Here is a 23,858-nt window from a genome sequence, read left to right as displayed (position 1 = left end):
GAAGGGGAAGATGTATGTACATTTCATGTGTGACCCACAAGCGTCATAAATCTATCACAGAAACCCACCACAGACCCCAACAAATCTTTATTCTAAATAATGTATCGAGTGCTTTGACAAAAGCACTTTGCATGGAACATTGTTATGTACAATTACCACCCAGCCAAAGCTGGTACTAGTTTATCAACCTTGGAACGATGAAATACTGAGTTTGCCTTAGGAGACTCAAACCTGCACTCTGGAGAAACACACACATATCTCAGCAGCAAGCATTCAACCTGCTGAGCTATCTTAACGATGTGTAGATCTACAGAGCTATCTTCTCCTACACTACCACTCATATGCAGAATAGGGTCATCTTTAACCACAGTCAAAGTTCCTGAGGTATACTCGCCAAGTCAACAGCTGCAATCTAGAGTACAGAAAACACTCCACAGAGACTGCTCTCAGCCAGATCCAAGAACTCTCCCCTCCCCTTAATACTTCTAGTAGACCTCACTGTAACCTGTGACCTTGTAGCTCACCCTTTCCCTCCTTCAGTCTTTTTACTCTCCTGGCTAAAAGGACAAAGCACATTGACTGAGCCGCCCATCCGAACTAAGGCCAGGCCAGGAACAAAGGCTGATACCTGTCTCAGCCTGTCTTTGCCTGACGTGGCCAGAGACCCTACACTTCGTAAACATGCCTTTGCTGGACGACGGACACTTAAGGTACTGTTACTGGGGCCCGAGACCCTACCCCCCCCCTCACATGATCTTTACCTACCTGCTAAGAACCATTTCGCTGGGTGCCGGACCTACTCCGACGCCACATAACAGACTCTTCATGCTCCGGCTAATGTCTATATTCCCGTGATTGCCCATATAATGTAAACAATACTCTTTTCTGAATTGCTACAAGTATTTACCTGTAACTACGATTTGCTACACGTATCTACTTGTCAATTGCCTTGCATACCTGGTAATTACCACGCTGTCAACAACTGGCGATTTATGGCTCAATAACTGCGTTGCTTGAACTAACCTGCCATAACACCCAAATCTAGCTGACTGTTCGCATAACCTTTATTATATTCAGAGTCCACACATCCTTCTTATTTGAATATGCTCTATACTATAACTACCCTACTGTCTAAGGCGCAACTCAGCTTACATTTGGCTCTTTACCTTAACATTGCATCTAGCCTGTACCTACCTTGCTAACCCAGGATTGTACTTGCATATACTAGCCTTTACCTCTAAGGCTCTAAGGCTCTCCCTGCCTGCTTGTTCATTGCCCATGTGTATCTTTACTATTGTATAGCCATACGCTCACACATACATGCATCATGCTAGTTTTGTTAGACTCATTACGCCATGCAAGCTTATAGACTGCAGCCCTACACTGTATTACTATAATGTGTGTGCTATATGCTTAGCTACCCAATTTTACTCCCTTGGACTCAGGGGTTTACATGCCTAATCTTACATCAGTGTACTAAAACCTTTCTACGCATACGGCTTAGACAGTAGCCACGCGTAGCCTACTACAATATGCATCTTCCACCGCTCTACACTGTTCTACTAAGGACCCTCCTCCACATAATTACCTTAAAAGACTATTTATTCTCCAACCACTACCCCCACAAGCACCTGTGCATGAATTCTCTAAGCAGGTCGACATGATCACCAGACCCTGCACTCTACTACAGAGAAACCTTAAATTACGTGCCAGATTTCCAAGATTACACGACCGTCTAACTAAAATATTATTGCGCATTGGTACTACGACTTCGTGCAAAATTGGCCACTCCCAGCACCCACTTCAGCTCAACAGCAGACTCTTCCGAGAGTCCATCACTACTTGAAATGCCAACATAAGGTACAATTATCAGAGGTTCAACTGGCCCCGAACGGAATAAAAAAAGAGCACTTATAAATGCCCGTTCTATGGTGGCACACGCAACTGAAATAGCAGACCTACTACAAACTGAAAATGTAGACCTCCTAACCATCACTGAATCTTGGCTCCACTCTGCAGCTGGCCCAGCAATTATGCTAGCCATCCCAGATGTTTACACCCTCTTAAGGCTTGACCGTACCACCTCTCGAGGTGGAGGTCTTGCTATAATTGCCAAAACCAACCTAACTCTTGAGGCTCTCTCCGCCTCATACAGACTTATGTGAAGCCCTCACCGCTAAGTTAACTATCTCTAATACCCAGTCTGTCTCCATTCACCTTATATAACGACCGCCAGGCCCCCTAGGCTCCTTTGAAGAGGACCCAACGAATATCCTCTCCAACAACCTTAAGAATTCCTCTCAGAGCCTCATTCTAGGAGACTTCAATCTTGGCCTTAGAGACCCATTAGACTTAAATGCCACTCAGATCAACAACTCCTTAGAGGAATTAGGATTCACTCAAAAGATCTCAGGTGCCACCCACATCAAAGGCAGAGCCCTTGATTTGATTGCCAAGCACAATTGTCCAACGATCATCACCTCTATAATGCCTCAGCCTTGGTCTGACCACCATCTGATCTCTTTTTCACTAGAGGCTTCACCTCCCCTGCATACTGATAGCATAGCTCCAGCTGTCCCCACTAGGAACAAAAGAAACATCACTTCTGAAAATCTTATCCCTTTGATTCTACCTACCCTGAACTCTATTTCGGACCACACAGACCCGTTCACCATGGTAGACATGTACAACAAAGTGATGTTATCATCCCTTGACTCCATTGCACCACTGAAAATTGGAAAGCAAACCCCGAAAACATGTGAATACCTGGTTTTCTCCACATCTAAAAGCAATTAGACAAGAGAAACGAAGTGAAAAAACTTGGAGATTAGACCCATACAAGTCAACAAGAACAACTTGAGTAAATTAGCTCCCCTCTACAAACAAGAAATCATTCTAGCCAAACAAACCTCTTACAACCTCCGAATATCTCAAGCCAAGTCCAATACCAAAGAGCTGTTCGCAAACCTGAAAGAGGTGGAATCCCCTATTCAAACCCCAGATTCCTGCCTAAAGGATAAAAATTGGTGCACGGGTATACAAAACGCTTTTGCCAATAAAATTATTACCCTCCAGTCCAAGATCAACAATAAAAAGACTCTCCTTACTACCTCCAAGTCAAGTAACACCAATGCGCCAGTGTCTCAAAGCATCCAGAATCCACACCACTCGCCTATTCCCTATTTTAACTTCCACAAAATATCTACCAAAGAAGTTGAAAATGTTATCCTGACTCTCAAATGCACAAACTGCCACAGTGACTTATGCCCAGCACAACTCACAAGATGCAGCCTGTGAACTCTCCCAGTTTATCACCAAACTCATAAATGCGTCCTTTACCTCAGGCACAATACCTAACAACCTGAAACAATCGTGGGTCCTCCCACTCCTCAAAAAACAAAATCTAGATCCTTCCATCCCCACTAATTACCGTCCCACACCACATGCCATTCCTACTCAAAATCCTTGACAAAATCGCATACCTACAAATCCAACACCATCTCGAAAATAACCACCTTCTGGGAGTCCGTCAGTCAGGTTTCAGACCCCAACATGGAACGGAGACTGCACTCATAGACCTTAAGGCACAAATAGATGCGCTAAGAGATGAGGGTAAGACTGCACTACTGCTGCTTCTTGAACTCTCAGCAGCATTCGACTTTGTCGACCATGGGATCCTTTGCAACCACTTCTCCCAAGAGGCAGTTGACTGGATTCAGTCCTTACTCAACAACAGAACAATGCGAGTCTTCTCCCCTCTAGCAGCCGCTGACCCTATGCCCATCACTTGTGTTGTACCCCAGGGCTCCTGTGTTTCTCCCACCATGTACAACATCTTCACAAAGCCCCTCTTCGATGATCTTGATGGCCTGGGTATCACCTACACGAATTATGCCGATGATACACAGATCCTCATCCCGCTGACGGGGGATTATGATGAGGATTTGGCCTTTGTAAATAGAGTGTACCTCATGATCCAGGCATGGATGACCTCACACGGTCTATACCTGAATGATGACAAAACGGAACTCCTCATATTAGGCACTACTCCTAATCTCAACAAATTAAGCCAGAACTACTCCTCGTTCAAAATTGATATCATTGCTGTGGCTAAGGAGGTTTAAACCCTTGGTTTTCATCTAGATTCCTCATTAACCTTCACAAAACAAGTAAATGCTATGGCCTCTGCTACCTCATACACCTGTAAATTAATCAGAGCAGCTAAACCATTCCTCTCACCCAACAATTATATTACCCTAGCTAGAGCCCTGCTCTTGTCCAAATTGGACTATTGTAATGCGCTCTACGTAGGCAGTAATAAATACATCACAAACAAGATTCAAATCTTGCAAAATAATGCCTTAAGAGCAGCCTTAAATCTCCCAAAGAAAGTCCATATCTCAGACATCAGAAGATCCGTCCATTGGCTCTCTACGAAAGACAAAATCTTCCTTAAATCAGTCTCTTTGACTCACAAATGTCTCCACCAATCTGACCCTCAATACCTCATAGCGAGATTCACGAGACAAGCATCTTGCCGCCTCTCAAGAAAGGCCATCTCTAACCTTCTACTGGTGCCCAGATTTAAACGTTCTATGACTGGTGGGAGCAGCTTTCCTGTCAAAGCAGCACAACATTGGAACTCCCTTCCTCCATCCTTAAGGGAAGACCTCCCGTACTTACAATTCAGATCTAACCTCATCCACTGGATCAAGGATCATGACAAACTAACATCTCTCTGGGATCTCTTATGCTTCCATTTATATATTCCGCTATAACATGAAACATGTCATTTCTAATTTTGTAGGTAAATATGTCTCATTGCATTTTTGTCCGATGTGTCCAGCATTGTAACCATAGCTGTACTCTATTTGCTCCATGTAACCTAAGCTTTACAATCCTCTTGTCGCTATTGCGCCCTGCTACCTCTGGGTTAGGAGCGCATTACAAATAATAAAAACAAACATTAAACCAACTGCTTAACTGGCACTCTTGCTCAGCTTCTGAAAGACAAGTCCCGTTTCTTCCAAGCAAGCAACAGCCCCACTCTCCCTTCTCCCATCTCTTTCCCTGCTGACTTTCTCACCCTCGATTTGCAATATTAGGCGGATGTAGACAGATTTGTGAACTTCTTAAATTGCTGTTCGGAATGGTAGTTGTATATCGATCAACAGCTGAACTGTATGTATCTTTTAGTTTATTCTTCTCTTGTATTGTTAAAAGTTAATTAAAAGATTAAAAAGGAGAAAAAAAAAGATAAGCTCAGGAGGGTACTGAAGAGCCAGGGTAGGAAGGGGAGAGGATGAAAGGATGAATGGGATGAAGTGGGTAGTGGAGCGGTAGGGGCAAGAAAATGGACAAGGAAAGGAAAAAAGAAGAAAAAAAACACACACAAGAAGAAATGGGTAAAGGGAAAGGGGAGTAATGCTGGGCAAATAAGCCAAATAAGTTCTAGGGGATTGGAAAGGGAAAACACACTTAGCAAATATTTAGGACAGACATAATTAGTGGCATATCATTCCATGACCTGACTAAACGCAAGTGACAGAGGAAAGACTACAGAGTAACTGGTTTCCTGGATTTCGAGGGGCTGGTGGCAACAAGGCCTTGAGAGATTTGTCTAGATTTCTTGTAACATGCGATGCCCATTCTAAAAGAACAAACATTTCTCATCTTCTGATTTTCAAGTAGACTTGTGAACATCTCAGAATGTAGTTAACTCATTGATCTTACATCTTTGGCGATCAGTCGTTGCAGCTTCCCCTTCTGCTCCATCTGTGGAAAACAAAAACAATAAATATGCAGCACAACCAGCTTCTTAAGCCACAAGCAATTACTTTATCATTATAATTTACTTGCATCATACCGCCCTAAAACTATATACTTAAATTGCATGGATTAGAACATGTAATTGTTAAGTGATTAATTTTCTTTTTAGGGAGGTAGGTAGGTTTCCACTTGCATGAAAAGGCCGTAATGGCTATATTATAAATCTGAGGAAAGCAAGAACACAATGAAAGACAGGAGGACCGTGGTCTCTGGGGGATGAATTGGTATGGTATTGTTTATTTATATAGTGCCTATACACAGACAAGTGTTTCAAAGCGCTCAAGGAAGGCAGGAGCAGGGGGGAAAAACAGTCACTCAGAGCCCTTGAAATTCTGAGACGATAGTCTGCACAGGCAGAGTAAGTGCGTAAAAAGTACATTTAAGAATGGAGACAGCAAATAGGCCCGACAGCGATTCTGCAGATTTAGACAGTGCAATTAAGGGGTGAAGACAAGGGAGATCAGACATACGATCTTCGGTGCAGTGCTTACGGATCGAGCAAGTACACGGAGGGTCACAGGAGGGGAGGATCCCTGTGACACCCGGTCGGTTGAGACTGGGGTAATTGATCCCATTAACTGAGAGCTCACTGTGAATCTTAAATATTAATTTCACATGACAAATTCATGGTGGCCAAGGATCTGTTTAAACAAAAAAAAAACGGCACCACCTCTGTTTGCAAGCGATTTCATTTTTCGAGCTGTCAAACATTAACCACTAGTGAGCATTTATCATTTATAAGACAGTATACAGAAGGCGTATGCAACCCCCGGCCCACCTCCCCGCCATCTCGCAGGTCACATTTTCTTTTATATAGAAGGGCCTCCGGCACATGGGGACCCAGTTCAAGCAAAAAACATTCAGACCAGCATGAGAGCACAGTTAGGAAAATGACGACCCTCACTCTGGTGGGTTGAGCCCGGCGCTACGCTCAGCACGTTACCCCATGGCCAAGATGGGCACTGCACGTCGTCGCCTCAGTCTGAGCTTTTAATTGACGCGGTGCCCCTATGCAAGAATGGGCGCCTCAGTCTGTTCATCGCCACAGCCTGGATCACAGCTTAGTGTTTTCCAAGTGGACGTGGAAAGAGGCTTCATTACCACCGCTACCCCGCCCATTGAAAACTACACGGAAAGGCGGGGCCACCCAGAATCCCAAGGATACTCCAGACATATGCCACACAAGTTTAAGAGCCTTTGCAACCCCCCAGGAACCCCCAATTAGTGACGGGCCACTGCTGGCATACAATGCCCAGCAAGGACTCTCCTCAGTGCCCCGCAAACTTCTGCTGAACGTGGCGGGCTGCCTCTGGCATATAAGGACATTCAGGCGCCCTCACTGCTAAGCTGCACTAGGAATGGCCATCTAACCACAGAAGAGAACTTTCACCAGTTATCTGCAGCCAAGTGGACTTGAAGGCTGCCTTCCAAGTAAGGATTCTTGTAAATATCTTTTATATATTTTTTTGTGTTTGTGGTTTTAGAACAAAACCTTACACAAACATACGAGTTTGGAATTTAAAAAGGACGAAAAAAAATGTTCACTTAAAAAATGCAACGCGTAAAAAGAAAAAGGCAAAAATTAATATGATAAAATATGTGCAAGTAGGCAAATACATTTTAAAATTACTATACATCTTTGACCTTCACTCAATTCATAAAATCCTATAACGTGTTATAATCTACCAGGTTTAATCTAGCTAAAAATCACAATGCCGCAAAAAAGTTCATAGAATTTGAATTACCACTGATCAATCTTTCCCACAATTATTAGGGCAGATATAATCTAGGTCATGAGCCAATTTTCTAAAGTGCAAAATACGAAGATTTAATAGAACCAGACAATTCAGATTTAGGTGGAATAGAGTTTTTATGTCGGTAGAACAATAACATTGCTAGGTAAAGATTTGCGGTAGTAACCTTAGGGTGCACTACAACAACCTTAGCCTCCTGGGACCAAACCTTTGGTATAAGTCTGAACTACAAAAGAGGGGTCAATGTGAGCAGTAATGCAGTTACAGAGAGATTCACAGTGACAAGCATTCAAATAAACACTGATACTCCAGGTTTCCTGATAAAACAATTTATTTAAAAGTCATTTAAACAAGCCTTCTTCAGAAGGAATATAAAAGCAACACTCAACACACTTCAAAAATCCACACTCTTAGGTTTCTTAAATTCAGTAACTTCCTATTGGGGATGACAATTCCTACACACTCAGGTGACACAAATAACTAGGATACTTGTGGACATTAATATAGAACTGTTACATTTAAAGTAGGCAGAGTGTGTAAAAAGAAAGGTTTACCAGAACAAGAGAACGCAAATATTTATTTGAACCCCCCCAATGCAAAGTAAGTCAAACACTTCCTGGAAGGACAGGTGCAACACAATAACAGAGGCGAGGAGTCTTTCAAGGAACCAGGCTAAGCCAATGTCAATGGGCAAAAGTAAATGTAACTGAAGCACTTCTTGAAGGCCAGTAAAAGTCTTTGCACAATTTCTTTTAGAAGTCTTTGATGAAGAAAGAAGAATCAAATGTAGGGCCAAAAGCCGGGGGACTTGTGAAGTAGAAGAGCAAGCAAATCTACAGTGAGAGGTAAGTTCTCTCAGACTTTACAGTACCTTTAAGCTTGAAAAAAAGATACAGCTGGTGACCTCTGTTCCCGTGTAGCTCTGTGGGTCCTGTTGTTCCTGGGCCTCAGTCGTGGGGACAAGAGGGAGGACTTCTGGGGTCTCCTGCACCACAACGGGACGGTCACTGACCGCAACCGGCAAACTTTCAAACAAGTAGTGTTTCAGCTTCTCACGACTACCGCAAATAACACTGCAGTTCCTGGCTGCCGAGATGGACCTTCCTTGCTTCTGGGGTGCCGCACTCTGTTGAGGGGGCTCAGGGTCGGTCAGTCCTGCTTCCTGGGAGTCCGGAGGATCTTCCTGGATCTCTTTGCCAACTTAAAAGCAACACACACGAACTGGTGTTCCTCTCCCTGGCTATATGGTTTCCAGCAGCAACTCAGTGGAATTTTCAACCAGCTCCGAGATGGATGTCCAGGTGGCTTACTTTGGAGTTGATTGGTCCCACCAACTCAAGGGGAGAAGTCGTCCTTGCGGGGCTTCTTTGTCGAGGCGAACTTGGAGCTTCAACACAGCAGCAGGGCTTCACCAGGCAAACCAACGGTCCAGGAGTTGCAGCAGGCGTCCGAATTCTTCTTCGGATTCCTTCGTCCAGTGGTAGACTCTGCCTTCCAACCAAAAAGCATCGCCTTTTATGCAGATTTCTCCCATTCATTCCAGCCTAGCTGTCAATCACCCAGCAGGGTGGCTGTCCTTGCCGGACAGCCAGCCAGCCAATCACAGAGTGCATTTGGGTCTCCTAGGAGACTAAGCACATGGAGTTTCAGGCACCGCCCTCACTTCCTGCCTCACCCAAACACTCTGGAGCCAGAGGCGGGTTTCACTTGTGAAGCCCGCCAAAGACAAAATGAACCAAAGGGACCAAACCTGGTTTGGTGCGCAGAGTAAATCTCAAAAAGGAACAAAACAGCAAGAAATGGTGAAAAAAGACGACCAGGGCCATTTTGACAAAAATGGCACCCATGAGTGCTTTACTGCAGCTGCAAACGTAGCCCGCTGTAAAGACACGACACAGTAGTAAAAAGTAACCACTGCCACCAGCCATTGTGTAAAATTGTGTAAAGGGTAACAAAAAATGTCACATGAGAAGCTAGACAAAGGGGCTACTAAGTAACCCCTCCAGCACCCTATTGTAAGATAGTGGGCTGGGTCTAGAAAGTTACAATGGACAGTAAAGTCAATTTCACTTTACTGCTCTTGGAAACACTAGTTAATCCAAGATTAAGGTATTTAAACCTTGAGAAATCTAAACGACTTCCCTGTGTCACTGCACTAAAGGTGCTGTGTGACAATGCAAAAAGATGCATTTGGAGTTTGTCAGACTCCGGAAACCAAAAAGAAACACAGTAGACAAATAGAATTAAAAATACAAAGTCCCAGAGTTCAGCAAAAGAGCTGGGGGCTCCAAGGTAGAGAGGAATTAGCACAGTTATAAGAATTCTCCCTAACACATATCATTGCCTTGAGTTTTAACCTCTCTTATGTAGGGAATTTCTTTTGCCAAAAGAAGATTGAAGTACCATTTCATGAACCCTGATCTAGCTCACAGGAACTTAATTAAATATCTGGGTAACATGCCAAGTTTAAGTTCACTCATATCGTCTCTATATCGTCTCACCCATATCATTAACAGGGGGCAAGAATGCACCCCTGCTGTAGTCCTCTAAGGGTTTGGATGTCTTGAGAGCTAAAAATCGCAATGCCGCATAAAAGTTCATAGAATTTGATAAGTCCAACCTTTAACATTGTGTCTGTATGGAGGTATACAATTAGGTTTAGAAGCCCCATTGCTAACCCACAGCTTTGTAATTTCTGCCACAGGTGTGCTCTATTAACAGTGTCAAATGCTAGGGTAAGTCCAGACAGGCCATAAACGCTGGTGGTATGCTTTTCTCCAAGCTGTTTGTTGAAGGCTATTATGTACCCATAGTTCAAGGAGTTTTCCTCAAGTCCTATTGGTAGCAAGACTTTAGTAAACTATCCCAGTGGTTTGTAAATCTCCAACTCTTCGTATCAGTCTGTACTAACTCAAGACCTTGGTAGAATGGCAGAGCAATCAGGCTCATCTTAAGAGGAAGATGCAAGCTGTAGGCAAGGAACAAGTTACTTGCCAGACCCTGTTGTTCTCCAGCATGGGTTTGGCATGGATTCACATGTTATTGAATATTCCCAGTCGTCAGGCTGGGAATACTCTGTAAAAGAAAAAACGTTCACTCGTTTATAAACTATCTTTCTCCTATAAACCAATCACTGAGCTCTGGGTCATACTGCCCCAGCCAATGACTGCCCTCTCCCTAAGCCCCTCTGGCAGCCATCTTCAGATTTGGTAGCACGTTAAGTGGCAGTATGACCAAGATGAGCCACAGAGGGGCAGGAGGGAGGGTTCGCCTGTGAATCCTTGCGAGACCCATACTGGAGAACAACAGTTGCAGGTAAGTAACTTGATCCTTCTCCAGCATGGGGTCTGGCATGGATTAACATGCTCATGAATAAATACATAGCAGTACATACACAACCACGGGAGGCGGCAAGGCTCAACAGAAGCAATTACTCTTACCTCCTCACCAGGCTCACCTTCAAGCGAACGGGTTGCGTAACACTGCTTGGCCGACTCTGGACTCCTCCCTGTCGATGCAGTAGATTTTCGTGAAGGTGTTTGTGTGTAAACCTCCATGTAGCAGCCCTGCAGATAGCAGGGGCACACCAGACAGAAACGCAGTTGTCACAGCGATCGCTCTGGTAGAATGGGCTCTCGGACGGCCAGGCAGCGGTCAGTTTGCCAACCGGTGACAATGAGTGATGCGGCCGGAGAGCCACCTGGAAACGGAAGCCTTGGACAAGACCTTCCCCTGGTTCACAAGACCAAAGTTCACAAAAAGCTGAGAAGCCCACCAGAAACTCTTTGTGCAGGCCGCATAAAACCTCAGCACTTGAGCCACATCCAGCAAGTGCAAAGTCCTTTCAGCTGGCGACGAAGGCGTCAGAAAAAAACACAGATAACACCAAGGGATTGTCGAGATGAAATTACAACGGAACCTTGGGCATGAAGGAGGGGTGCGTCCGCAGCACCACCCTCGTCTCGTGGAAAGTCAAATAAGGCTGCTTGCAGGACAGGGCCACGATCTCACCTACTCTCCTGGCAGAGGTGATGGCCACGAGGAAAGCTGTCTTCCAAGACAGGAACTGGAGTGGAGCTTAATGCATCTGCTCGAATTGGGCCCCCATGAGCCTAGTCAGAACCACATTGAGATCCCACGCCGGGGCAGGCGCCTTCACAGGCGGGAACGAACAGAACAGTCCTTTGATGAACTCCTTCACTAGACAGTGCGACCAAAGAGAAGACCGTCCCGGACACCTGGTGTAGCAGGACATAGCCGCCAGATGCACCTTGATGGAGGCGTGTGCCAGCCCCAATTTAGCCAACGACAACAAGTACGAAAGGACTTGGGTGGGACGTGACCCTCAGAGGGTTAATCTTCTACGACCAGCACCAATTTGCAAAACGCTTCCATTTGTGCCCATAAAATCTCAGAGTCGATGACGCCCTGGCCTTGGCGAGGACCTCCCTGCAGTCCGCAGGAAGCTCGTAACCACCAAACTCTAATGCTGCAGGAGCCAGGCCTTCAGGTTCAGCGATCCTGTGTCGTGGTTCAGGATTGCACCTCCTTCCCTGGCGAGAAGATCTGCGACCACTGGCTGCTTGACTGGGGGGGGACGCTGACATGCTGAGAAGGTCCGGTTACCAGATTTGCCTCGGCCATGCTGGCACGAGGATCATCCTGCATCAGCACTGTCCGAGTTGACTGATGACTCGTAGTAGCAGCAGCAACGGAGGGAATGCATACAGGAACAGGCCTTCCCAAGGGAAGGAGAATGCATCCCCCATGCTCCCCAGCTGGGGAAACCTACTGGCGAACCTCCGGCACTTGGTGTTCGTCACCGTTGCAAACAGATCGATTTGGGGACCTCCTCCACAACTCCTGCGCCTCTCTGGAGATCACTGGGGATCTGGTGCCCCCCCCTGCTTCCAGATGTAAAACAGTGGTTGTATTGTCCGCGAAGACCCTCACCACTTTGCCCTTGAGGGACGGAAGAAATGACTTCAGGGTCCACAACACAGCCCGTAGTTCCAGGACGTTTATGTGTAGCACCTTCTCCTCCGGCAACCACAGACCTCTGGTGTGTGCTCCCCACCCCTCCAGGGAAACGTCTGTCGTGACAAGTCTCCTGGTATAGGGGGCTCTGGAAGTCTGTGCCCCTGGCAATGTTGGAGAGCACGTCCCACCACCTTATCGCTCGACAGATCTCGTTGAGCACAATCCTGTCCTTGAAGCTTCCAGACACCTGAATCCAACGGGATTCTAGGAATTCCTGGAGCGGTCGCATCCACATCCTGCAGAGCCGGATCAGGTAGATGCAGCACAACATCATGCCAAGCAGCGACTTGATGGTCCTTACCGTGGCGATCTTCAGTGCCAACAGCCGTTGCACCTTGCCAATAATGCCTGCTATCTTCTCCTCCGACGGAGCCGCTATGCAGGATACAGTGTTGAGCCTGGACCCGAGGAACACTGCGTCCTGCAATGGAGTCAAGCAGGATTTTGCATAGTTCTACGAGAACCCCAGATCTGTCGGCAGCTGGACGGTCCTCTACGTCTGATGACCCTTGACATGGCCGGAACGAGTGTCGTCAAGGTATGGGTACCCATGAAATCCCTGAGACAGGCACTTCGTAAAGACTATGGGTGCCAACTTCAGTCCGAAGGGGAGAGCCTTGAACTGGTAGTGCTTCCTTTGTACGACGAAGCACAGGAACTTGCAAGGTTTTTTGTCGATGTGGAAGTACACGTCCTCTAGATCAAACGACGACAGAAAAGTCTCCCTCCTCCAGTTGGTCGAGCACGTGTTGCAACGTGACCCATCCTGAATTTCTGGGACTTTATGTAGTTGAGTCGTCGTAGATCGAGAATGGGCCCCCAGATCCCAGTCTTCCTTTTTACCTGAAAGTATCTTGAGTAAACGCCAGAGCCCCCGAGTTGCTTCCGAACCAGCTCCATCGCCCCTTTTCTTAACATGGCACGAACCTCCATCAGCAGCTGAGGGATGTGTTGTTCCTGCCAGGCCCCCAGTGGTATTCGTGGACACTTTCGTTGAAACTTCAAAGTGTGTCCATGGGCGACAGCATCCAGCACCCATCAATCGGTGGGGATGTTTTCCCACACGCTGACGAAGTTAGCCAGCTGGCCTCCCACCAGGGTCCAGGGGTGGGAGCCCAACGTCCTGGCAGGTTCAGTCCTGCTTGGAAGCCAGGGCGCTGCCCTGGGAGCCTCGACGACAACCACCTCTAAATGCCTTGTAACGTCCCCTGTAGGCTTCCTCGGTCGTGGAACGGGAGGGCTGGCGGGGAGGACTGGCGGTGAGAGGACAATCCACTGCTGAACATCTTCGAAGATCTACCAGACTTCCCTTCTGAGGAACAAACGGCTGGACGGTGCTGTTGCAGCGTGCCCAGTGCACGGGCCGGCTCTGCATCGGTCTTGATGGCCTGAAGAGATTCATCGAAGTCTCCATCGAGCGGCATGTCCAGGACCCTTGTCTGGACCATGGCCTTCAGCCAGCCATGACGACGGAGGTAAACCTCGTTTCCCATCTGGCTGAACCCTGTGTCCGCAATGTCCAGGGCCACAGTGATGGCCACCTCGCCTTCCTGAAGGATCTCCATTGGCTTTACCCCACTTGTCCTCTGGGAAGTAATCTGGGATCAGAGCCATATTGTACCGTAGCTCCTGGTCGTACCTGGCCGGGTTCGGCAGGGCGTTGGCCGCCTTGACCATTGTCACTGCTGAGTAGATGACCTTCCTACCCACGTTGTCCAATGTCTTCCCCACACCGCCCGAGGGGGGGTCGTGTCAGATGACGCTGCTTGTGGTGTGCTCAGAGGTTGAGGACGGCAGGTTGGACGACTTCTTCCGAGCCGCCGCAGAGACCAGAGTCTGGCATTGGCAGTGACCGCAGACATTTGGGTGCAGACTCCGGCACCCCGTATTTCTTTTCTAGTCGGTCTCTCTTCGCCGAGGTTCTTTAGAAGTGCCAACCCTTCATCCCAGACGTCGTCCTGGAGTGGTAACGACAGCATGGTCTTCCTTTTCGCCTCCCGGCGCTGATACAGGAAGCCCTCTTTCTTCTTCTCCTCCGGCGTGAGCTGGAAGTGCTCTGACGCACGGGCGATCATGGAGTGGAAGGAGCACACTTCGACCGGTGGTAAAGCCATTGGTGGCGGAGAGAGTCTGCTGTTGTCGTGTCTGTCCCCGTACCGGGGGGGGGGGAGGCAGTGCCAGTTTCACCAGAAGCATAGGGTGTCTCCTCTTCTTCGGAAGGGGTGGTGGCCCCGGTGTCAATGGGGTACTCGCCGGTAGTGCCATCAGCATCCTCTTCTGAATCTCAGACACCAGTGTGTGCAGAGTTGAGAGAATATCATGCAACAGATCTCTGGGAGGTGCCTGGGAACAGGGTTGCTGGGCCCAGCACCTATGTCGTCGCCCCCGCCAACATAGTCGCTGTCTCCTGCAGAGGCGATCTTCTCGACGTTCTAGTAGTCATCCCCACCCTCTTCCGGAATGGTGTGGACAGAAACAATGTCCTCCTCATCGGAAGAAGAAATATCCGTGCCCTGGAGTTCTTCCACAAAACCCGCCCCCTTTTTTTGGGTCCTGAGGAGTTTGTTTCGGGCTAAGGTCCGGCATCCTCTTTTCCAGAGTCTTTTCCACTGGTCTGGCCGAAGCCTGCGGCCTGGGAGAAGACCCACCCTGACCGCCACCGGGATAACCTGGACCGGTCAGCCCCTTTCGCCTTTGAGAGGGAGGCAGCAACCATCTCGATCGAAGATGACGATTTGGGCTGGACCACCTGGGCCTTAATGTGCGGGCTGGACAACTTGTCCTGCTTGGTCTTCTCCGGCTTCTCTCGCAGCATTCCTGGGGTAGCTGACTTTCTCTTTGATGAAGAACAGGAGCCATGGCTGGAGATTGAGGCTGATGGAGACGATGAATGCGCCCCGACATTCACAGGACCAGCTTGCGGACCAGCGGACTCTCAGTGCTTGGCCTTGTCTTGGGCCCCTACGGATGGAACTCCCTCAAAGGACTTGGAAGCCTGCTCTGGCTGGATCTGGATGAGGCATGCCCCTGTGGACCACACAGGGTAGAGGCCCTGGCTTTCAGGCACGCCTCCAGTCTGACGTGCTGATCCTTAATCGTGCGCTTGGTAAAGCCACAGCAGATCTCGCCATCTTCTTCCTTGTGCGTCAGGCAAATGCACTGGGAAAGCTCGTCATCCGTGAAAACATTCTGCAAATCGCAGCTGGTGCAGAGCTTGAAGAGGGAAGCACCGTCCTTCTCCTCCGACAAGATCTGGCGTGGTGTAGGCCTGATGGCCTTCTGGAAACTTCCAAAAAGAAAACCTTTGAGGGGCGATGAAAGATGGCGAAGAACGAGTCCCCGTTAATCAGATGGATAAACTATGGAGCACAGAGCCTCAATTGAACAAAAATAGGGTTTTCCTAGCCAAAAAAGCATGAAAAACACAAAGCTCGAAAAGCGAAACACGAGGACTCCCAACACTTGAACGTGCAGTAAAAATTTGAAGATGGCTGCCAGAGGAGGGGCTTAGGGAGAGGGCAGCCATCGGCTGGGGGCAGTATGACCTAGAGCTCAGCAATTGGTTTATAGGAGGAAATACAGTTTATAAACAAAAGTGAAACTTTTTTTCTTTTACCGAGGATTCCCAGACGGATGCCGGGGAATATGTGAATCCATGCCAGACCCCATGCTAGAGAAGTACACTTAACCTGTTATACATGCACACCAAAGAAACTCTTACACTTATAATTTATATCAAATGATATATTATATACACCACAATCACTTTACAAACTTTAAACATTGACTTAAGAATACACTTCAAAGGTCACTTTTGTGTTTGTTACATTTGTAGCAACGTTAGAAAGGGCAAAAACAATGCTACCGTATTATCGATTATTACACGCAACCTTCAGATTTTAGCAGTTCATACAGTAATACATTTACTCTGCAAGCACATATAGTAAAGGCACTTAAGGGAGGAAAATGGTTAGTGTAACCTTAGTCTGGTTCAAGGTTCTGGAGGGTTTCTTCGCCCAGTAAGTCCCAAAACACAACCCTAGCTAACTATCAAGGGAGACCTTTTAAAGGACTTGAAGGGACACAAGCAGCTGGTTTGAGTCAGAGGTAAGAGGGGGCTACCCTGGATACCACTATGAGCACTCCAATGCTCTGGAGCGACTTCTTGGAATCGGTAAGCAATACCTTTCTCCCCACAGTATCTTCGGTTAGAAGAAAATGTTTTTGCTGGGTGCTCCGTGATGTTGCAGCTATAGACCGACCTCTGGGGTTCCTCGTCTGGGACTGAAGGCCGGCGGTGGACAGGGTCTCTTGGCAGCAGTCTCGAGGGAGGGCCTGGGGCAATAATTTGAGCAACTTCTGGGTTCCTTCTGCAGTTTTGGTGCCTTTTCTGCAGTAGCAATAAAAGACACGGATCGCAGAGTCAATCTTCTTTGCTTCCTGTAGACCCACGCTCTGATGAGGGGGCCAGTTGGATTGGATATCTGGAGTGTCCTTATGGGCTCGGCAAAGAGTTAGACAGATTCAGCCTTTCCACGACGATGCACTTGAAATGGGCAACAGGTCTCCTGGTATTGGGGTTCGGCAACTCTGGAAACTCATAGGACCTCAGGAGATGGCTCAATTCAAAGTTAGTCTTGGGACTGGTTGTTCCCACCAGGCAAAGGGAAGGAATCATCCTCTTCAGAGCTGCCGTGGCGCACAGAAAACGGGGTCAGGACAACAGTGGTCGCTTCACTGTGTTCCAAAGGGTCTGCAGGCATCTCTGGTCATCTTTGTTCGGAAAGATTTCAGTTATGTGCAAATTTCCCTCCATTTATGGACCCCCAAACTTTTTGCTTTTATCTTAACCTGACTTTTTCCCAGTGGAGCCCGGCCTTCAGCTGAACTCCTCTGGGGTTTTGCTCATTTGTTATGGGGAAACGGACACGTCCTTCAGACTACTGGGAAACTATGTTTCCCTTAGTCTTGGGCTATGCTGCCATTTCCTGGAAACTTTTTAACAGTGCACATTGTACCTTCCAGTACCGTGCACTGGGGTCCATTTATGTTTTATGTTTTACGGCCCTAGTCACCCTAGAAGCATTTTTAGGTGATTGGACGAGTGTGCCTGGGACGAACTGGTGGCAGCAGTTACTTTTCATAATGTTTTACTTCTTTTTACTGAGATAAACCGCGTTGACCCACAGTTTGGCTCAAGACTGACCAGGTCAGAAAATGGCCGAGCAACAAAGTATTTTGTTCTGTCCCATAGCCATTTTGTCCCTTGCCTTCATCCAGGTTGAGTAACCCGGGTTTTCCTTATTTGGCCATGCAGCCTCCTGCGAAAACCGTTCTTTCACTGGCTTCTGCCCGTCACGCATGTGTGCCCAGGAAGAGGGCTGGGACGGTCTAGTCCCAATCCACACTGCTGGTGCGAGGATGTCTGGAGTGCCTGAATGACAGACCACCGTGGGCCGTGATTGGTCCACGTCTAGGGATGCCTACAAGAGAGCAGATCTTCTATTCTAAGTCCAAATCTTGGAGAAGGGGCTCTGCAACCATTCCAGGTTGATCACCTGTGTTCCCACCAAAATACAGAAGGAGCCAAGTTTCCTACATGAAGAAACAGACTTGTGAACTGCTGGAGACACTTTGGAAGGTTTTGGCACCATTCAGCCTCTGCTGTCCCGTCGGACCCTTGCTTTCTTCTTCGATCAAGGCCTGTCAAGGCGCTTCGAACCTTTGGCCTAGCGGGAACAACTACTCTCAGCGCCTCCTGCTTACCCACCGAACGAGCCCCTTCGGAATGTTCCTGAGCCATCCAGCGACTGTCCAGCTCCATCTCAGGGTAACCCGCAGCACCGCCGCCTTCTAGAGTGCAGAACCAAGACTTGGGACATCGCTTGCTTGTGGTCCCGTGCATTCTCTCACCAACCTTTGCAGGCCTAGCTCCTCTGGGCCCCAAATTAAGAGTGCGTAACGTCGCCCGCTTCCACGATTCCTGCATCACTACCTGGTGGAGACGGTCAGTATAGTTCCCCTGCTGTTCTGCTCTGAAGCCAGCTGCACTGGAATTTTCTTCATACCTCCTTCGGACGGTGAGAAAAGGCAACTGTCCTGTCATGGACGATTGTTCCTCACTGCAGCCACTGAGAGCCAGAGCGCTGCAAAATTGCAGGACTCTAACCTACTAGCGGCCTCAACTAAACTGGCAAAGTTTGGTCCGGACTGTGCCGAGGCTTAGAGAGTACTTGCATCTTTTAACAGTGGGCCCCTGGCACAGCCAATCGTTTTTACGCACAAGTATCCCCTAAGGTATTCGAACATGGATGGGTTAGCCTGCGCTCCCTAGCTATTCTCGCCATTTGAACACTTATTCTTCATTGCCTCAATTCCCTTCCTGACTTTCTACAGCCCCAACAAAACTTGTACTGCTGAGTACAAGGAAAAGTTAGGGAACGAACTCTGAAGAATTACCTAATGCCATTTGAGTTAACTTAACCCTTTCTTCACAGATTGTGATTGTGTCTTATCCCTAAATTGCATTAGCAAATGAGAATATATACAATACATTACTCACCGTAATCGTATTTCTGATGCTTGTATCTGCTTAGATTCACATGCTGGTCATAGGTCGACATCTAGTGAAAGCTGCAGAGTATTACAGTTTGTTTTTCGAAAATATCGAAAATGGGCGTCGACACAGGGCGTGCCAGTAATACTATCCCTAGTGTGACGTCCACTGTACCCATGATCCCTCACGCGTCTAGGACCCTCAGATTGTATTTTTTCTGACATGAGGTAGCATGAGGAGTAGCGCGAGTACAGATAATCCAAGCAGATAGACAGAAAGATAAGACTACAAGCATCCATCCACTTAGAGATGGCACCTTTAGAGACGCGATCTCCCTCTCTGCCTGTAGCTACAGAGACAAACAGTTGGTCTGTTTTCCTTAGCGGTCTGGTTTTGTTTACATAGTATAGGACCGCCCTACACACATCTAGGGTGTGTAGTTTCACTAGAGCCGAGCTTTGTGGGTCTTTGAAGAAAGCCGGAAGCTCGATGGACTGGTACACGTGGAATTTAGAAATAAACTGAGAACCTAGAGTGTGTACGTAAAACCAGTTTATCTTTATGAACCGTAAAGAAAGGGTCCTGCACTGAGAGCCTGAATTTCACTGACCCTTCTTGTAGATGTAATAGCTACTAAGAAGGCCGTCTTAGAAGTCAGGTGTTTGAGACTGCTTTTATGCATGAGCTCGAATGGGGGCCCCATGAGTTCAGCTAGCACCACATTAAGGTCCCATCCTGGTGGTGGGTTTGAAACTGGAGGGTGAAGTCTCTTTACTCCTTCCATGAATTTTAACTACTGGTACTTTCCACCACAACACCTTGTTCTGGGGGGTGGTGTATGCTGACAGAGCCGCCAGGTGTACCTTCAGTGATTCAGTGATTAAAAACCAACCCGCGTCCAGCAGGTGGAGCATGCATGTGGCAATTGTGGAAGGAGTGCAATCAACTGGGTTGATTTGCTTACTCTGGCACCAGATTACGAATCTTTTCCATTTGTCAAAGTAGCAGTGCCTCATGTTTGGTTTCCTAGATTCGTTTAGGATGTCCATACATTTCTGTGGTAAATTGAGATGTCCAAACTCTACGACCTCAGGAGCCATGCTGCCAGGTTCATTGAGTTGGGTTGAGGATGCACTTTGTGACCCTGGTGCTGGGACAGTAGGTTGTAGCAGCCCGGGAGTTTGATGGGTTCGCACACCGCTAGTCTGCGTAAGTGTGGGAACCACGGTTGTCTCGCCCACATGGGAGCAACTAGGACAAGCGTCATCGATTCTCTGTTCATCTTGTTGACCACTTTCCTGATGAGGTGTTGGTGCAAAAGCGTACGCAAACATCCCGGACCAGTTCATCCACAGGGCGTTCCCCTGGGAGTCTTGTTGGGGGAATCAGGATGCGAATCCTGAGCACTGTGTTTTCGCTTGTGGCGAATAGGTCTATAGTGGGGAAACCCCACTGAGAGAAGATATCTTCTACGACTTCTCTGTGTAGACACCATTAGTGTTCCTCTAGGAGGGGATCTCTGCTCAAAGCATCCACCAGAGAATTGAGATCCCCTGGAACATGTTGAGATGACAGGAAGATGTTCCGTCTGAGTGCCCATATCCAAATTTTCTGGGCAAGCTTGGACAGATTTGGCAAACGAGTCCCTCCTTGTTTGTTCAGGTAAAACATGGCTGTAGTGTTGTCCGTCAGGATCTGCACTGACAGGTTCAACAGGTAGGGTTCAAAATCTTGAAGCGCTCCGAATACTGCCAGAAGCTCCAGCAGGTTGATATGATTCTTGGCCACTGAGTGAGACCAGAGACCCTGAGCTGTGTGTTGGAGATGGTGTGCTCCCCACCCTGTCGGGCATGCGCCTGTATCTCGGGATTGTAAAAGGGCTTCCCCTTGGACAGATTCTCTCTTGTCCACCAGTGAAGGTTTTGTACAAGTGTAGGCGAAACGACCACTAGATCGTCCCACTGCACACTTGCCTGAGACCACTGTTTCGCCAACCATTCTTGCATGGGACGCAGGCGCGCGTGAGGGACCAGGTAAATACATGACGCCATCATGCCCAGCAAGCGCATTGCTTTGCGTACTGTTATCTGGCGACCAGCCTGATATTGCGGAATTTGCAGCAGTATATTCCGAATTCTTTCCTCTGATGGAAAGGCCAACACCTTGAGTGTTTAGGACAGCTCCTAGGAACTGGTTGGAAGTGCTTGGCACCAGACTTGACTTTTTCTCATTTATGGAGAAACCTAATTCGAAGAGGAGGTCGATCGTTCTTTGAATGTTTGTTCTGCAAATTACTGGGGTCTCCCCCGTGATGAGCCAGTCGTCCAGGTAAGGGTACACTGGGATTGCCTCCCTGCGTAGGTGTGCCACCGCCAGTACTTTGGTGAATACCCTTGGAGCCAAGGCTATCCCGAAGGGCAGTACCTTCAACTGGTAGTGCTGACTGTCCACCTTGAAGTAAGTACTTTCTGTGCGCTGGGAACATGGAAATATGAAAATAGGCATCTTTCATGTTCAATGTTGCCATTTAATCCCTTTTTAGGAGGGGGATTACCTCTTGGAGAGTAGTCATGTGAAATTTTTGGGGCTTGACATACATGTTTGCAGGCCGTAAGTCCAATACTGGGCGCATTGTCAAAAGGAAGCAAGTTGAATAAATACCATTGTTTACCTGGTGTCCCGGGACGAGTTCTATCGCGTCCTTTGCTAGAAGATTGACAATCTCTTCGAGGAGGATCTTCTGGTAGTCCAATTAATGTATTTTTTGTCGTGGAGGGTGGTTTTGGGGACGCTCTAACAGTTCTATGCAGTATCCTGCGAACACTGTGGACAGCACCCATCTGTCTGATGTGATGTGATCCCTTCCCAAGCTTGGGTGAAGTTGGAAATGCGTCCCCCTACTGGGGATGCGTGAGAAGGGACCCTGAACGGAACGTCACTGTTTTGGTGGAGGCGTGCCGCTGCCTCTACATTTACCACGTCCTCTCTTATTACCCCTGCCATAACCTTGGGTAGATGGCTGTTTTTTGTTCCATGGTGTACCCTGCCCCTGGGAATAGTTCGATCCTCTCTGGGAATTTTGTCCGCGTGGGTGACGAAAATTGCCATTCCCTCTTTGATTCGGGGGTTTGTTGGTTAATTGGCTCAGGGATTTGAGAGTCTCGTACTCATCCTTGGCATTTTTCAGCGCATCCTCTACCACCTTTCCAAACAATAGATCCGGCTCCACCGGTTTACCTATTAATGCTTGGGTCTCGGGTTTGAACCCAGATTGCCGTAACCAAGCATGTCTTTTGATAACAGTGCTTTCTGCTATCAATCTGCCGGCGTTATCCGCAGCATAAAAGGTTTTATTTTAAGATGCAACCGGACACGGCTCTTCCCTCCGACGCAACTCGTGCCAATTGGCTCTTTAAGGGTTCTGGGGAAGAGTCTATGAGTGCTGCGACTTCTTCCCACTGGTGGCAGTTGTAGCTCGCCAGTAGGGTGGTGGAGCTGGCAATCCTTGCCTGGTAGGCGGAAGTGGAGGCTACCTTCCTACCCAAGCCATAAATCTTCTTGCTCTCCTTGTCGGGAGGAGCTTCGGACAATGACAGAGGTGTTCCTGCCCTCTCTCGGGTGTTCATAACTACCAGGAAGTCCAGTTTCAGATGCTCCCTTATGTACAGCGGGTCCGATTAGGCTGCCCTAAAAATCTTTTCGATCATGGGGTTTACTACCCTGGTGAGTTTGGGATTTACAAGTGAAGGGTCTATCCTCCTTTGTATTGATTTAAGGATAGGGATGGCCTGGGCAACAGGTCTCCTCGATCTCACTAACTCCTCAGCAAAGACCCTATCTTCTTGTGCTCCCTGGGTGTCAATGTGGAAGTGTTCTGCCGCTCTGGACAAAACTTCATTCAAGAGAGGTTGGTTGTCGACAGGGGAGTCGGTAACCGGGGGATCTTGGTCTACTGAGCAATCTACCCTGTAGGTTCCTGGGTCGTCCTCTTCCACCTCTTGGTCCTCGTCATCCCCATAGAAGCCAGTCCCAGTTGGGTGTTCCAACATGCCCAAATCAGGATCTTCACTAAAAGGTGGATCTTCATGGTTGAGTATAGGGCTGTATACAGAAAGGGTCCGAAGACTGTGTTGGTGCTTCAACCCGGGACATCTTACATGGGGGGATTGGGTCCCCAGAGCCTGAGGGTGATGCCCCGTAGGGGGTATATGAGAGGAAGTGCTCAGGATTCTTGTCATAGAAGTCTGCCAATGATGACATCCTTGACATAACTGTCTATGTCGTCACTAGACCATTCTCTTGAGCTGGGAATGACTCTCTCCTGGGAGAGTTTCCCAGTTTTATCCTGACTGGACCTATTGGTTTGTGCAGGGTTCTTTAGGATGACAAAAGACTGAGACTTGTCTGTTTGTTTTTGTGGAGTAGTAGACGGTGACCTGTCTGACTGCTTCTGAGGTGTGGAAGAAGGCAGAGACTGCTTCTTTTGTTGTTTTCCCCCCTCCCCGTGGGTGGAAGAGTGTTTTCCCTGTTTTTTGGCCACTTCGGAGATTTACAACATCTGGCGTTGAGATTCGGGGGTAGTGTCCCTATCTCTCGAGTGTGGAGGTTAGGACTCGGGAACAGCCGTTACGTGGTCTGCTGACGCAGACTCCTGCAGTGCGGCCTGGGGATAGAGGTCG

The 23,858-nt window shown here is 47.9% G+C and overlaps 1 protein-coding gene across 2 annotated transcripts in view; it reads right to left on the bottom strand.

The window, feature by feature from the left end:
• The window catches only part of RRP9 (ribosomal RNA processing 9, U3 small nucleolar RNA binding protein), a 679,329-nt gene that overhangs the window by 344,319 nt on the left and 311,152 nt on the right, over window positions 1–23,858 (bottom strand). For both annotated transcript variants that reach the window (XM_069644031.1, XM_069644030.1), the window contains exon 5: window positions 5,734–5,775. In XM_069644031.1, coding sequence (XP_069500132.1) covers window positions 5,734–5,775 — 42 coding nt within the window. The remainder of the gene's footprint in view (window positions 1–5,733; window positions 5,776–23,858) is intronic.

Source organism: Ambystoma mexicanum, chromosome 2p (assembly GCF_040938575.1).
Source record: "Ambystoma mexicanum isolate Mex_15411 chromosome 2p, UKY_AmexF1_1, whole genome shotgun sequence".
NCBI lineage: Eukaryota > Metazoa > Chordata > Amphibia > Caudata > Ambystomatidae > Ambystoma > Ambystoma mexicanum.
This window is presented reverse-complemented; position numbering and strand designations above follow the sequence as displayed.